Below are 15,379 nucleotides of genomic sequence, written 5' to 3' on the forward strand. Positions count from 1 at the left end.
TGTCCGGATGGACAGAAAGGAAAGGCTGTTCGGAAGAAAGAGCCTGGAGCTCACTCACTCTCCTGGCAGAGGTGATGGCAACCAGGAAAGCAGTCTTCAGAGTAAGAAGGCGGAGAGGACAGTTATGAAGTGGCTCAAAGGGAGCGCACATCAGATAAGTAAGTACAAGGTTCAAGTCCCACTGAGGGATCACGAATGGAACAGGAGGGAACGTGTGTGTGATGCCCTTCAAAAACCTATTTACAATTGGGGACTTGAACAAAGATGGCTGATCAGGTAGCCTTAAAAAGGCTGAAAGGGCAGAAAGGTAGCCCTTGATAGTGCCCAGAGCAGAGCCCTGCTGGGCAAGAGAAAGAAGGAAGAGGAGAACCTCAGAAAGAGGGGCAGAGAGAGGATCCACAGCCTTTGCTGTGCACCATGCCACAAATCTGTTCCACCTGCAGGCGTATACCGACTTTGTGGAGGGACGCCTGGCTGCCAGAATCACAGTACAAACTTCAGGAGGCAAGTCAAATTGCCTCAACTGTCGCCGCTCAATCTCCAAGCATGGAGGTGGAGACTGGACAGGTTCGGGTGGAGGACCGTCCCCTGCTGCTGCGACAGAAGGTCCTCCTGAAGAGGCAGACGAATCAGGGGATCGACAGACATGCGGAGTAGCTCGGGATACCAGTACCTTCACGCCCAGTCTGGAGCCACAAGGATGACTTGGGCCCGGTCGCGCTTGATTTTCTTCAGCACTCTGGGCAGAAGTGGTATAGGTGGAAAGGCATACAACAGACCGCAACTCAACTCGCGACGAAAAGCGTCTCCGAGCGAGTGCCGCCTTGGAAATTCCAACGCGTAGAACTGATGACATTGCGCGTTCTCTTCGGTGGCGAATAGATCTAACCAAGGCTCTCCCCTCTGCAGAAAGAGGCCTTGCACCACGTCCATGTTCAGACGCCATTCGTGATCCATCATGCACCGTCGGCTGAGTTCGTCCGCCCTGGCGTTCAGAGAACCTGCCAGGTGTTGAACCACCAGGGTAACGCCCTGATGTTCCAGCCACTGCCAGAGGTGCAGAGCCTCCTGGCAGAGGGTTCACGACCCCACCCCGCCCTGTTTGTTGCAGTACCACATGGCGGTGGTGTTGTCCGTGAACACCTGCACTACACTCCCCCGGACAGAGGGGAGGAATGCCTTCAGTGCTAGATGAATCGCCCTCCGCTCCAGAAGGTTGATATGGAGCCGGGACTCCGCCGGAGACCAGAGGCCTCTGATCTCCGCCTCTCCCATGTGGTCTCCCCAACCGAGGAGGGACACGTCTGTCACAACTACGTGCTCCGGTTGGGGTAGGGAGAGGGCTCTGCCGCTGACCCAATCTCGGTCTGCGAGCCACCACTGCAGCTGTCTCGCAGTGCCCTCCGAGATCAGGACATGGTCGGACAGGTTGCCCTGATGCTGGGCCCACTGAAACTTCAGGTCCCACTGCAGAGCCCGCATCCACCACCTGGCGTGATGCACCAGAAGGATGCAGGAGGCCATCAGCCCCAGAAGCCGCAGCGTCAACCTGACCGAGACCCGGGATAAAGGTTGAAAGATTGGGATCAGAGCCTGGATATTCCGAACCCGCTGCTCGGGTGGATAAACCCAAAACTGCGCCGAGTCGAGAACCGCTCGAATGAAGAGGAGCTTCTGAGAGGGACACAGGTGTGACTTCGGCACATTGATGGAAAACCCCAGCTGGTGCAGGAGGTCTGCTGTCGTCTGGAGGTGGCCGACGACTGTCAGGGGCGAGCCGGCCTTCAACAACCAGTCGTCGAGGTAGGGGAAGACTGAAAGCCCTAACCTGCGCAGATGAGCTGCGACCGCCGCCATCACCTTCGTGAACACCCGTGGGGCGCTGGTAAAGCCAAAGGGGAGCACGGTAAACTGAAAGTGCTCGTGGCCTACCGTGAACCGCAGGTAGCGCCGGTGGGCCGGCAGGACGGGGATGTGAAAATAAGCGTCCTGCAAGTCCAACGCTACCATCCAGTCGCCTGGGTCCAGGGCAGCTAAGACCTGAGCCAGTGTCAGCATCTTGAACTTCTCTTTCCGGAGGAAGCCGTTGACGTTCCGAAGGGCCAAGATAGGGCGCAGGCCCCCCTTTGCCCTTCTTGGGTACCAGAAAGTAGTGGGAGTAACAACCACACCCTACTTCTGGCCCAGGAACGCGCTCGATGGCCCCCTTGGCCAAGAGGGCCGTAACTTCCTCTCGTAGAAGGTTCAAGTGATCCCCTGACACGCGGTGGTATTGCGGTGGCATGGCTGGAGGGGTCGTCTCGAAGGGGAGGGAGTAACCCCTTCGGACGATTTGCAGCACCCACCTGTCCGAAGTGACAGTGCGCCAGTGGAAGTGGTGATGGCGAACCCTGCCCCCCACTGGCGTCACATGGGCCTGAAAGCACGGACTAGGAGGGCTTAGTGGCGGATGCTGCAGGGGAAGGTGTGGACTGGCCTCGCCGTTGTCCCCGACCGCCGCCACGGCGGTTTCCACGGCCGCCACCACGCTGGATGTTGGGCTGCGGTGCGTGGCTGGCAGCACGTGTGGGAGCGCCCCTTTCTTGGCCACGAAAGGAGCGAAAGGCACCCGTTTGCTGGCGTCGGGCCGAGAGGCCCAAGGACTTGGCCGTAGCCCTGGAGTCCTTAAAGCGCTCAAGCGCATGGTCTGCCTTGTCGCCAAAGAGGCGACGGCCATCAAACGGCATGTCCATAAGGGTGTTTTGGACATCAGCCGAAAAGTTGGCGGACCTCAACCAGGCGTGGCGGCGATTCGCCACTGTCGTTGCTATCACTCTGCCCAGTGAGTCCGTGGTATCCAGCCCACACCGGATAGAAAACCGTGCCGCATCTCGACCCTCCGCAAGGGCTTGGGCGAGTTTAGTCTGGACCTCCGCCGGACATTGTGGCAGCACGTCCGCAACCGTGTCCCACAGAGAGTGGGAGTAGCGGCCCAAGAGGCATGCGGTGTTGGCTGACCGCAGTCCGAAACTCAGGGAGGAGAATACCTTTTTACCATATTGCTCATACCTCTTGGATTCCCGATCGGGCGGAGCCGTCGGGAATGCGGTTTGGGAGTTAGAGGCATGGATGACCAGACTCTCGGGGGTGCGGTGGGAGGACAGGAAGCAAGGGTCACCCGGAGCCGGGCGGTGGCGTCTGGCCACGTTCCTATCTACAGGCTGACCTGTAGCGGGCCTGGACCAAGTGCCCAAAAGAACGTCCGTCAAGGCCTCATTAAACGGCAGCAGAGGCTCGGCCGAGCTTGACTGCGTTTAAGGACCTCAGTGAGGAGGTTAGTCCTCACGGCCGCGACGGGGAGCTCAAGGGCCAAGGCCTTGGCTGCCCTCATCAGCACCACACTGTAGGTAGCCCCCTCCTCCGAAGCCACGGTAGGAGGGGAGACAAAACCAGTGTCTGGCGAAGTGTACAGACCACTGGCATCCCCAAGCTCACCTGCCCAGTCCTGCTGAGACTGACACTCTTGTGTCAGAGGGTCCTCAGACCCTCACAATACTCCTCGTCACCCATCTCCTGATAGTCAGGGTTGTCAAAGGATGGGGCCGGTTCATTTAAGTAGAAATCTCCAAGCGACGTCGAGAGCGGCGCCGGAACCGAATCAAGGGAGGCATCGGGGACGGGGCCGGTGAGACGGAGGTGACACCCTGGAGGTCGGCGTCCGTGAGGTCGTCAGGTCGACCGGCGACGACCCGGATCCGGATCCAGTGGGGCCCTGCGGCGCCGGGACCGAAGTCGCCGGTGGCGTCGGGGCCGAAGCACCAGACGGCGTCGAGGCCGAAGCCCCTGACCCGCTGGGACCCCCAGACGGGGCCGCTGGGCCCGAAGGCACCACGGAACCTGACGGAGGAGAGAGCAACCTCATGGCCATGAGGAAGCGCTCGATCTACTCCGGCATCGCGTCCCGCCCAGGGACCGGTGGGTATGAAGCAGGCCGCGATGCCTGCGACTCCGACGGAGCCACGTGGGCGGTGTCACCCGAACACCCGGCCGCATCTCGCAAGCGTCGGGGGGGGGGGGGGGGGGGGAGAGAGAGAGAGTCAGAAGAGCGATGTTGCCTCTTCGACTTCTTGAGCTTACCCGAGGACTTCGAGCCCGAAGACCGATGACTACTCTACCGGAGGTATGGTGGCTCTGACCCCGCGACCGGTCCCTCGACCTCCGTCCGGACCGGGACCTCGAGCGGCGCGGGGCCGACTGCCAGAGCTCGAGCCGCTTGCGGGACCGCTCCCGCCTAGCTTTGGTTGTCAGGGCTCGGCAGTCGGGACAGGCCTGGTCGTCGTGGTCGAAACCCAGACAGTGAAGGCACCGGCGATGGGGTTCGGTACCCGACATCAGTCGGTCACAGTCTTCGCAGGGTTTAAACCCGGGCATCTCTACCGGCACCGTCGGAGTCGAGTAGACTTCGAAAGGATCAAAAATGATCAAAAAAGTTTAGTCAAAAATTGACTACGGGTACCACTTTTTCCGGATCTGCGCTTGCTGGCGTGGAAAAAAGAAGAACTGACGTCAGCGCGCGAGGGCGGCGTCTAAGTACTCCGGCGACGTCATCCCGGCGCCGACGACGGACACGGAGCCGCAGACTACGCCTACAGATGCGCAAGGGTACTGCTACGCAAAAATTTCCGGATCCAGCTGACACCTGGGGATAGTCTAAGGTAAGGAATCTAATACTAACCTGTTTCTTTCAGATTAACACGCCTCATACCATGGCAGCCCTAAGAGACCAATGGTCACCAACACTGGAGAGTTGGATGTGGGAGATTGGGTGGAAGCTAAAATGGCAGTCAGGCAGTTGGTGATTCCAGCATGCATCAGACTGATCCAATTAAAATTCTTGCACAGGGTTTACTTTACACCCCACAGGTTATAGCAGATGGGTACGGTCCAAAATCAGAGCCTCCAATGTAGAGCCCCAATTGTGAACTGATACATACCGTGTGGGAACACCCCCTCATACGTAAATACTGGGATAGCATTTTTTAGGGGAGGTGATAGATTTCCTAATAGAGAAGGTCCCAAAGTAGGATTATTGAGAGTATACCCCAGGTGGGACGGCCTCAAGGCACAGCAGATACTAGTGGGAATTGGGTGAATACTCGCCAAACAGGACGAAGCCAAGCACTGGAGGTCCACAGCGCCACCATTGATCGAAGAGTTCGTTATTCGCTATCATGGAGTTACAAGGGAGGGGCACTGCTTTCTGGTACCACACAGCCACGCTTGAATCGGTCGACTGGTACAAGAGGATCCATTTTTTATGACATTGGGGAGAGGATGTAGCCTAACGGCTAGGACGGTTGATCTCAAATCTGGGGAACCGGATTCGAGTCTCTGCAATGACGCTCAACATCCTGTGATTCAGGGCATATCACTTAATGTCCCCATGCCGGACAAAAATTAATGTGTCCTTGTGTAAGCAACTGGTGCTCGTGTAAAGTGCTCTGACACCCAATACCTTTGGGTCAAGTTCGCGCTATATAAAAATCTGAAGAAAAAGAAAATATAGCATTCTTATCAAGAGGTACTTACATGCAGGCATGTCAAAACCTCCCATCAGCTAAATGGAGGTACCTAAAAAGGGCGGAGCTGCAATTCTGATTCATCGTAATAGAGAATGCTGAATCGGTGATGGCACCTGGTACCAAATATTCTTACCCAAGTGTAACAGCTTCTTTCCCACTGGGAAGTCCAGGGTTTTTCTTTGGTAAGGGGCCCTTTGAGGAAATCTATAAAAGATTCTCATAGACCTCTGGTGAATTTCAGCACGGTAAGACACTGTTCCATAGGGAGAAAATGCAGAATTGTGAAAGCCAGAAGCTATCGAAAACTGTTTACTGCATGTGATACACAGTTTGAACTACATGTTTAATGGTTTTGCAGCAGAGAGAGGCAAGAGCTTTAAAATCCAAAATGCCATCAAAATATTCCTCTCCCCAGAACATATGACTGTCACAATGATTCATCTACCAATCATGGCTATTTCACGATTTCTAATAAAGCCCAGATTAGAATTAGTCCATTTTGTGCACAGAATGTCATGATGCAAATAGTATATGTTCCTTTACAGACTGGATACTTACTTTATATTTCACTTTATGTGTTACGTACCCCTTTTAATACTGCAACTACATTTTTGAAAAAACAATTAACTTAAGCTAATCAAAAGGCAAACATCATCACCAATGTAACTGGAGAGATGGTAAGAATTATGTGTGAGGGCAGTGAGGAAACCCTGCCTAAGTAAGAGCAGGCAACTAGCACACACAAAAAACCTACTGCAAAAAACTGGATTATCTCAATGTGAAAAATGTGTATCTTTATTTTTCTGTTGTAAGTCAAACAAAATCTCATCAGAAATTAAACATTTAGCTCACGATATTTACACTTGTCACCCATACTACAAGGCAATATGAAAACCAACTAAACAGACTTGAAATCTGTTGCCTGGTTAGTACCTCGCCCTGTTGTATCCTGCACACACACAATGCAACCTTTATTATTAACAAGGTTTCGCTCCCACATCAATGCCCCTTCAGTACGCTGAAGGAAAAAAAGAGGGGTGTGCTGCTAACAGGTGACCACACACACATGCACTTGGGTACATTGTATACATACTAAATTCAAAATATGAATTATCTGACCTTTATGTTTATAAAAGACCTTTTAAGAGTGTGTTTGCATGTGTGTTTGGGTGTCCCTGTTTACTCAACAAGACTACTTCTCCAAACATACTCTATAGAATACAAATTGAAAGAGGTACAAAATGTCAATCTACAGAGCAATAAAGTACAATATACATATACAAAGAATAGACAGACATCAACATTACAACTCAAATGCCCTATATCCGATTTATTTTATACACAACTGTGCCCCCTGAGGAAACCTGCAAGCAAATAAGAGGTTGCTTCAGATTAGTCAAATAGCTTACTCTGTTGCTTCACTGATTATATATCACCTTACAGGATGCTGCAGATATTGGTGTGGTACAGTGGAAAGGTTCACCTCGGAGGAAATGGCAGTTCGAGAATCACAACACTTCCACCAAAGCATGTTTGATCACTGGAGAATAACGCTAGCCATGCAGATGCACTGGGTTAGAAGACCAACAATCCAAAAATGTATATATCTAGGAAAAAATACTAATTCGTACCACCAGTGGGCACAAACCGATTTTTCAGACCCAATAAGACTACTTCATTGGAAAAGTTTATCCAAACCTTTAATCCCCTCTCCATGGGATTCTCCATGGCATTGTGCCCCCTCACTTGGGATCCAGAACATATTAAATCATTTATGGATCAGTTCATTAAGGATATTGGCCTTACTTTGTAATGGACTACACTTGCCCCAGGAAATGCATACACTTAATAACCAATAACCTGCTTCAACAAATTAATTTAATTGAACCACACTGTGTTGTCAAAAGTTCACTCATATCAATTTGTTTTTTCAAAGTTAACAATGGTGTGTCTAGAACTTTAGAACCCCTGCGTTTTTTTGTCCGAATGGCAGATCACGGACAAAATCACTTTGCATCTCAAAAGCAACAACAGCTCTTAATTTGAGTCAGCCAAATAGAAAGCAGAGATTCTACATTTCCAAAAGAATGGTAAGACCTCTTGCATGCCCAGTTTCATAGGTTTCCCTTTGTTCTATGTTTTACTGAGAATCTCTCATGTGTCTAACAATTGCACATACATTTTGGCATGTTCGATTTATTAGGTCTTAGTATGATCATGAAATCACAGCTACTTCTTACATGTCTCACCCTAAATTTGAACCAATAAAAAGACCATCATCGTCAAAATATAATTATTCACTATCTCCCAAGAAGTAGAACTACAATGGGAGCCTTAATGGAAAAAAAAGGAATTAAAAAAATACGGTCACATTTTGTTTTTAGGCAAAGAACATAAAATGTCACAGACAGTGGAACAGATATGGTTTCTAAAAAACAAATATGGAGCAGAAAGGATATATAAAAAAACAACTTAACATGAAAAACATTTGAATAAAATTAATAATACTCTGGCACACAAAGCTTTCAGATGCCGCTCTCTAGGTATGGACACAGAAAGAAGTACAGGTACTAATGTTTAAAACAAAAAGGAGTAAAAAAATGGTACACAGAAAAATATTTGATAAAAAAGGGGGTGGGAAGAGGAAGCTCCATGAGCAGGGACTAGGCTTTGCCATAAGAGAATGGAGTCAAGCTAACAGAATCATCCACAACTTCACACTGATAAAAGACAAAGTGGAAAAACATGGGTCAGAATGTAGCTTTGGAAGGCCTTTGGGGATTGAAAACAACTAAACAAAATGAAAAACTCTGGAGCATGTGCTAAACACAGGGACCGAGGTACCTTGGTTTCCTTTGAGCCTCAAACTCAAAGGACAGTCGGCAGGGAAATCATTTGTCATTTCAATCCGAGAAGGAGTACTATGGATAACGTTAAAATGGGGAGCTGTTACGTTTCTGTGATGCAGTCCAGACAGGTCTATAAAAATCTCTTACAAGTTTCAGTATCAAAAGCACACCCCAAGCATCTATTCTGTGACAACTGGACCTTTCTGGCTGTAGCAAGGGAATACATCCCCCAAGAAGACAGTGAAATTCTGGACGTTTGTTTATGCAGAAATGGAGATGCTACTAGATTTAAAGTTGCATGTCATGTTTCAGCCTGCATGCCAGAGAAGCCACCGCGTGTTTCATTGGGCAAACAAGCCAACGTGAGAATAAAAGGATTGTTTTTTTTAAGGTTCCACCCTTGAACCTATAGTCCCGAGTTGCACTCAAGCTTTTTTGGAACAGGTGATCAAACTTCATTGCAAGGAATAGAAAGCAGAGTCCATCGTCGACTCAACTATTTGAGGATGATGTGATAGCTATCATTGGTCTCAGCTGTGAACAAAAGAAACAAACAGTTAGTAGTCATGACACCCAGGATAACTTAATATACAGTATTTTCCTAAAATGTAAACTATAGAGATGCTTAATTACAAAGAACTGTTTGGGTCAAACCGCCTACGCTTTGTGTACCATAGCTTTTAATATAACATATGACACTGTTTATAACAAAAAGTCTGAGATAAAAGAACTATAAATCAGAAAGTCAAGTTATTCCACCCCTTCATCTACTTTGTGTCCAGAGTCTAATAATTTGATCACATTCCCATCATGTGAACTTTTGAGTCAGTGTAAGACACCAAAATCTTGAGTAAAGGTTAACGCGCCTTGGTTTACTACATAGTTCAAAGCTGAGAAATCCGCTTGTAAAAATTCAGAAAGAAGATGGCGCAGAACCGAAATTCTGCAGGACAAAGACGCCTACAAATTAGCTTTGTCTAGATACCATAGTAATATCAGATCCACGTGTAAGCTTTTTATCTCCAACCAAATTGAACAGGCAGGAGATGCACCAAAAGTTCTCTTTAAAATTATTCATGATTTTACCAGCCCTCAGGACTGTGCACCACCCGACCTGTGTGACTCTTGCGCTACTGTTTTCCAGAATAAAACCTACCATTGACACCTGCATACCCGCACGGAATCTGACCCCCGGGAGCTGTTTAGACTCCCAAATTAATTAAGTTTGAACCATTGTCTCTGGAAGAGGTCCAGCGGTCTCTCGTTTCAGCTAATTCAGGCTCCCCTTCAGATATCTGCCCTCCCAAAATGATGGCGTCTCTAGCTAGACATCTTGCTCTGGCAATTCAATCTATATTCAACCTCACGGTGGAAATGAGCACTATTCCCTGTGATTTGAAAGCAGCGTTTGTTATACCGATCTTAAAGACAACAAACCTGGACCCTAACATCCTACCTAACTATCGTCCCATATCATTGCTTCATCTTTTGGGTAAAGTGCTAGAAGGGTTAATTAATAACCAACTAACAGCTTATTTAGAAAATAATAAAATTCTGGACTCTTCGCAGTCCGGATTTAGACCAGGCCATAACACTGAAACAGCCTTTTTGGCAGTTATCAACTCTCTGAAACTCGCTCTGGACGTAGGAACCCCTTCCACGCTAGTGCTGTTGGATCGCTCTGCAGCTTTTAATCCGGTCTCTCATTCTAGACTTTTAAAGAGGCTGCATGAGATTGACATTTGAAGGACTGTGCTCAAATGGCTTCATAACTACTTGGATGACAGATCCCAAACTATCACTCTGGGCCCCTACACCTCCTGTAAGATGTATTGGGATAAGGGTTTCCACAGGACTTATGCTTGAGCCCCACTCTGTTCAACATATATAAGGCACCCCTTGCTAAGATTGTTGAGCCTTTTGGTTTTGGAATTATATTCTATGCTGATGACACGCAGCGGACTCTCACTTTTGAACCTGATTTAGATTCAACTAAAGATCGTTTTGCGAAAGGAATGTTTGCCATCTCTGGGTGGATGACTGACAATTACCTACAACAATTATGATAAGAACGAGAGCATGCTATTTGGCAAAGCCAACACTCTGTGGTCAATTGAGTGGTGGCCTTCTACCTAGGATCAGCTTCAACTTGTAAACAATCTGTGAAGAATCTTGGTATAAAAATTGATCAAGCCCTCTCTATGAAAGCCCATATTCTGGATACCCCTGGTAGGTGCTTCCATAATATGCAACTGCTACGTAATCTTAATCCGATTCTACCGCTCTCTGCGAGAATATCAGTCCAAGCTCTAGTAGTGAGTCGACTATATTATGGGAACACTCTATTGGCCGCAGCTATTGAGACACTAGTGGCCAAGCTCAAAGTGGTACAGAATATGGCAGCCAGACTCATTTTTAATCTTCCCCAGGTACTCAGTCGGCTCCTTCATTGAAATCTCTGCACTGGCTACCAGTGAAGAAAAGGAGCATCTTTAAGATGTGCTTTACATATAAGGCTATCAGGGGGCAATGGCCCCAGCGATCTCCAAAAGAAAGTTAAACTTTATGTACCCACCAGAAATATAAGATCCATGGACAAATCCTTGTTGTGTGCGCCCCGCATCCACGTGTTCAGATGCGGAGGGAGGTCTTTTTCTTACCTGGCCCCGGTCTACTGGAACAAACTCCCAGTGCATAATCATGCCTGTTCGAATTATTGCCAATTTAGAAAACTAGTGAAAGCCTACCTCTTCCAATAAATTCTCTTGTGTAGATGCCTTCCTGCTACGGTGTGCAGCACCGAGATGCCCCAGGGCGATTCAAGTGTTATATTAAATTTAATTAACATAACAATGTAACAGTAATAACTGAACACCTACTGATTAATATTGACTAGCTATACCAGCTGTTCTATAATATATTTGTGGTGTTCATACTCTGGTAGATTAGGTGCTTCATTTATCTCCTGCGATTTCTTTGCAACAATTGCTGTTGCAACTTCAGACGATGCTCCTTACCAAGTAACAATCAGGTAACATTGACACCAATCCGGCTTAGAGATCGGCTGATTTGAAAAATGTTAACATCAGTGCCTTTAGGCCACCTAACAGTATCTGCAATCAAAGAGGGCTTAATCGGCAGCTCATTGTGTAACTCCAGTACTGTCTTGAGATTTTAATGGAAGGCAGTCCACCCAGTGGGGAAAGATTCAAATTACACAGAACTAACTGTGAATAAAAGTAACTAACATTTCCTTGTCCACCATGGGATCTTCACGAACAAGGATTAAGATCGCAAGTTTATTTCCAACTCTTCTAGGAGTAAACACTATGCAAAGATAGCGTAAAAGGATAGACAGCCAAAGGAAAACTGCCAACTAACCAAACAATTGCAGACAGTGTAACTTAGGCATTCTCTCTTAAATTCAAGTCTAGGTAATAAATCGCACACTGGTGGACTGATTTCGTCATATTTGACCTGCAGATTTCAGCAACAGGCAGTTTCTGAGGAAGACAGTGCTATTTACCTTCCTCCTCATCAAATGAACCTGGGGTTTTCAACAAATGATTTAATTTGCTTTGTGGAAGCACCTTAGAATGCAGAATACAATAAAGCAGGGGACCCACCTGGGAGTTTGTGGAGGTTGCTGCTAGTCTCCTCGATCTTGGGACCGACTGCTGTGCTGGGCTGTGCTGCCGCTGTCTCTCGCCGCACCCGCTTCGCGGCTCAGAAAGGTGGGAGAGCTGCCGGTATAGCGCTGGATACTGGGAGGCGCTTGAGGAGAAAATCAAGACGGCGCTGTAGCAGGGACTCGGAAGTCCAGGAGTCCCTGCTTCCCCAGGTGCAAGCGGACGCGCCCTCCAACAGACACGCCCCCCGCCTGCAACGTCCCTATTTTACGGCCTGCTCGACGCGCAGCGGGACGCGAGCGGGACGCCGAGCGAAGCCCGAGCAAAGGGCGGGCAGTCTGTGGCAGTCAGGGGCTGTTAGAGGCTGGGCTGGGCCACGTCCCTTTTCACCAACACTAAGTATAGGTGGGCCGTGTAAGTCTTTTTCTAAGGATCTACCTTTAACCATGTCAACCCGCTCAGGAAAACTGCTCAGGACTGAGGGTGAAAGGGGAGTTGTTGGTCGGAAGCCCAGTAATTGGAACTATGGACCGCTTTATCACCAGGGTGGCGGCTGTAATAGAAAAGGAGATTGCTATATCAGAGCGCCGCCTATCTGAGGTCTACCTCCCTTCCAGACGCTCATCCTTGGGGGCCGCTGCACAGGCCCTGACACCGGCTTGTGAGCGGGTCCAATCTGCCCCCGTTGTTGATATCCCTGGCTATTCTATAGACCCCCCCTCAGTTGTTAGAAATAGGGCACAATATAGACAGGTCGGAACATCTGGTCGCGTTTCTTCCTAGTGGCATTGAGGAAGAGGGTGGCCCTACCAATCCATCTCCACCTGCATCACCAACGCCCTTAAACAACGCTATAACCCTGCCATTACTACCAATATTGCCCACCCCCACTATAGTGATTCTAGATGGGGCGCCTTCTGGAACTGAATCTGATGTGAGTAGGCAGAATAAAAGGGAAAAAAGCAAAAAGTCATGTAACCTTAAAAAGGGTAGGCTGGTGAGACAGGCCGCGATCTACAAAAGAAAAAGAAAGCCCTTTGGCCTAGGTGGAAAAGATGCAAAGGGCCTGCTCCCAGAGGACGAGGTAGAGGGGGATGCTGCGGTCTCTCCCAGGGATTTAAACAACTGCCAACCTACTAGTAATAACATTGATAATGTCCCCAAGCTTATGGACCCTGTGACTATTGAAATTATCTTGGAGAGGGTAAATAGCCTTTTGACGCCTATACTGACACAGGTTAGGGCCCTGGGGGCTAGAATAGATAAATTAGAGCAGTCAACCCTCGATGGGTTCTACTCACTTAAAACCACATTCAAACAGCTAAAAGGAGCGAGTAATAACCAGGACATGGGATCAAAGGGGAGTGCGCCCCCAGAGCTGCCTTACCATCACAAGCAGCTTCTAATTCCCCCAAAAAATCAAATAAGGTTGAAACTAGCAGAGTACAAGCTCTAGCACCCAAAATTCCTTCCCCACCAAAAGCAGGGCCCCAACCCAAGGGAACGCCAACACTCGAAGAGGGTGCTAAATCTACACCTAAGCCACTCCCACAAGTACAGCCTCAGGCTTACAGAGGTAAAGATAAAGTTATCCAAACACCGGGCTTACAAGACAAACGTTATGCTGACGAGGTGTGCCCGAAAATAAAAAACTCACCTGCATTCTGGGTCTTCCGTTTCTTTTTCTGCTAGGTTCCTGATGGTGGGTGTGCTGCTGATTGGAAACAAACGATATATATATCCCAGAAGCAGCGGCAAACAGCGGAATCGAAACGCGTCAGGCCATGGACTTCAAAGGGATGTTAAGCTGCCTGCTTGTTTTAAATAGAGTTGTTACTCACCTGGAGTGCTGTGCGGCCTCAAGCTTCTGGGCGTTTTTGGAGATATATATATACATATATATATTACCTACTGGCAATAGCCAGTAGGTATATATAGTTAGGATTGGCTACCATAGGAAATCCGCAACATTCTATTGGGAATAACTTTGGCGCCGGTTGAGGAATTTGCGTGTAATTTTCCAAAATTTTGGCCAGCTCCGCTGAGCTCCTTCCCTGGAAGTTTCGGGGGGATTCGTGAAGTGGGGGCTGAGAAAAAAGGGGGGTCCCAAAACATGTTTTCCCCATGTTAATTTCCATAGGACGGTCTGACGAGTCTACAGCCCGAACCGCTGAACGGAATCACACCAAACTTGGGAAAATTGTAGGGACTGGTACGCAGATGTGCCTTTGCTATGTTTGGTGAAAATTGCTCCAGTGGTTTTTATGAAAATTAACTTCAAAAACACATATATATCTATAGCAGCTCACCCTAAGCTTACTCCTGAGCTTACCGGTACGCGTACCGTACGCGTACCCCTACGTGCACGAGCTGCATGCTGATTGGCTGCCACTGTCTGTCAACACTCTAAAACAGAAATTGTGGGCAACCATCTTGTGCCTCGGTAGAGTGAGGTACAGAAAAGCTGAAAAACAAACGTGTAGAACTCAAAAAGGGGGCAGGGTAGAAGCACCCTTGATGTAGCAAGATTTGCATATTACGCAACTTGCTTGAAATCAAGATCCTCGAATAACTTAATAATCCTATAACTCAACCTGTACGTCTTACTAATTTCCCTTTATTTTTGATGTTTGTGTATCTTAGTGACGCTTGCCTATGTGTACTAATTCAAGTAACCCTTGTTCCTAAAAATGGCCGCCGCTTGATGGGTTTCTTCTGCGCATGCGTTAGTCACACTCACGTGACGTATTTGCAGTTTTGGTGGGAATTCTTGCACCTGCGCACTTGCGTCTAAAATGGCTGTCTGTACACTCACATGGTGAAGCTTGCGCAAAACGCTTTACGGTATTGTTTGTTGCACTAATTCATAATGGCATCATATATTTTTATAGTAAGAGGTATAGAGTAGCTATTCATGAGTCATTATATTTTACGTTATTAATGTGTTTTCGCTTACTTTTCATGTACTGCGATATTGGGGGTCTGAGGGAGACGCGAACCATCTTGAAGGTCCCTACTGCGCATGTCGCGCAGGCAGAGAGAAGGCAACCTTGAGCAGTGGAACTCAGCCAGCTGGCAGCCACAGTCAAGATGCTCCTGTGAATGCAACCTCTGACCCAGCAGGATGGAGCTGATCTGTTCCTAACTTGCTACAAATGTTATTTTCTATTGTATTCTGTCAAATATCTCGTGAGAACCCCAAAATCACTAGGCGGTCCCAGAGTATGCAAATTTAGGCTTGTAGACGTAAATTGTGATTGGTGTGTTAACCTATCCTAGGTGGGGACCAATCGAAATTGGGGATTCTGACACTTGCAACATTTGGGGGGTGGTACACTGA

The 15,379-nt window shown here is 48.2% G+C and overlaps 1 protein-coding gene across 2 annotated transcripts in view; it reads right to left on the reverse strand.

Annotated features, from left to right (window-relative positions):
- Nucleotides 1-6,334: 6,334 nt before the first annotated feature.
- Nucleotides 6,335-15,379, reverse strand: part of TFCP2 (transcription factor CP2) — a 356,031-nt gene continuing 346,986 nt past the window's right edge. For both annotated transcript variants that reach the window (XM_078688852.1, XM_078688853.1), the window contains exon 16: nucleotides 6,335-8,944. In XM_078688852.1, coding sequence (XP_078544978.1) covers nucleotides 8,907-8,944 — 38 coding nt within the window. In that variant the 3' untranslated portion in view covers nucleotides 6,335-8,906. The remainder of the gene's footprint in view (nucleotides 8,945-15,379) is intronic.

This window comes from Lissotriton helveticus, chromosome 1_1 (genome assembly GCF_964261635.1).
Source record: "Lissotriton helveticus chromosome 1_1, aLisHel1.1, whole genome shotgun sequence".
Taxonomy (NCBI): domain Eukaryota; kingdom Metazoa; phylum Chordata; class Amphibia; order Caudata; family Salamandridae; genus Lissotriton; species Lissotriton helveticus.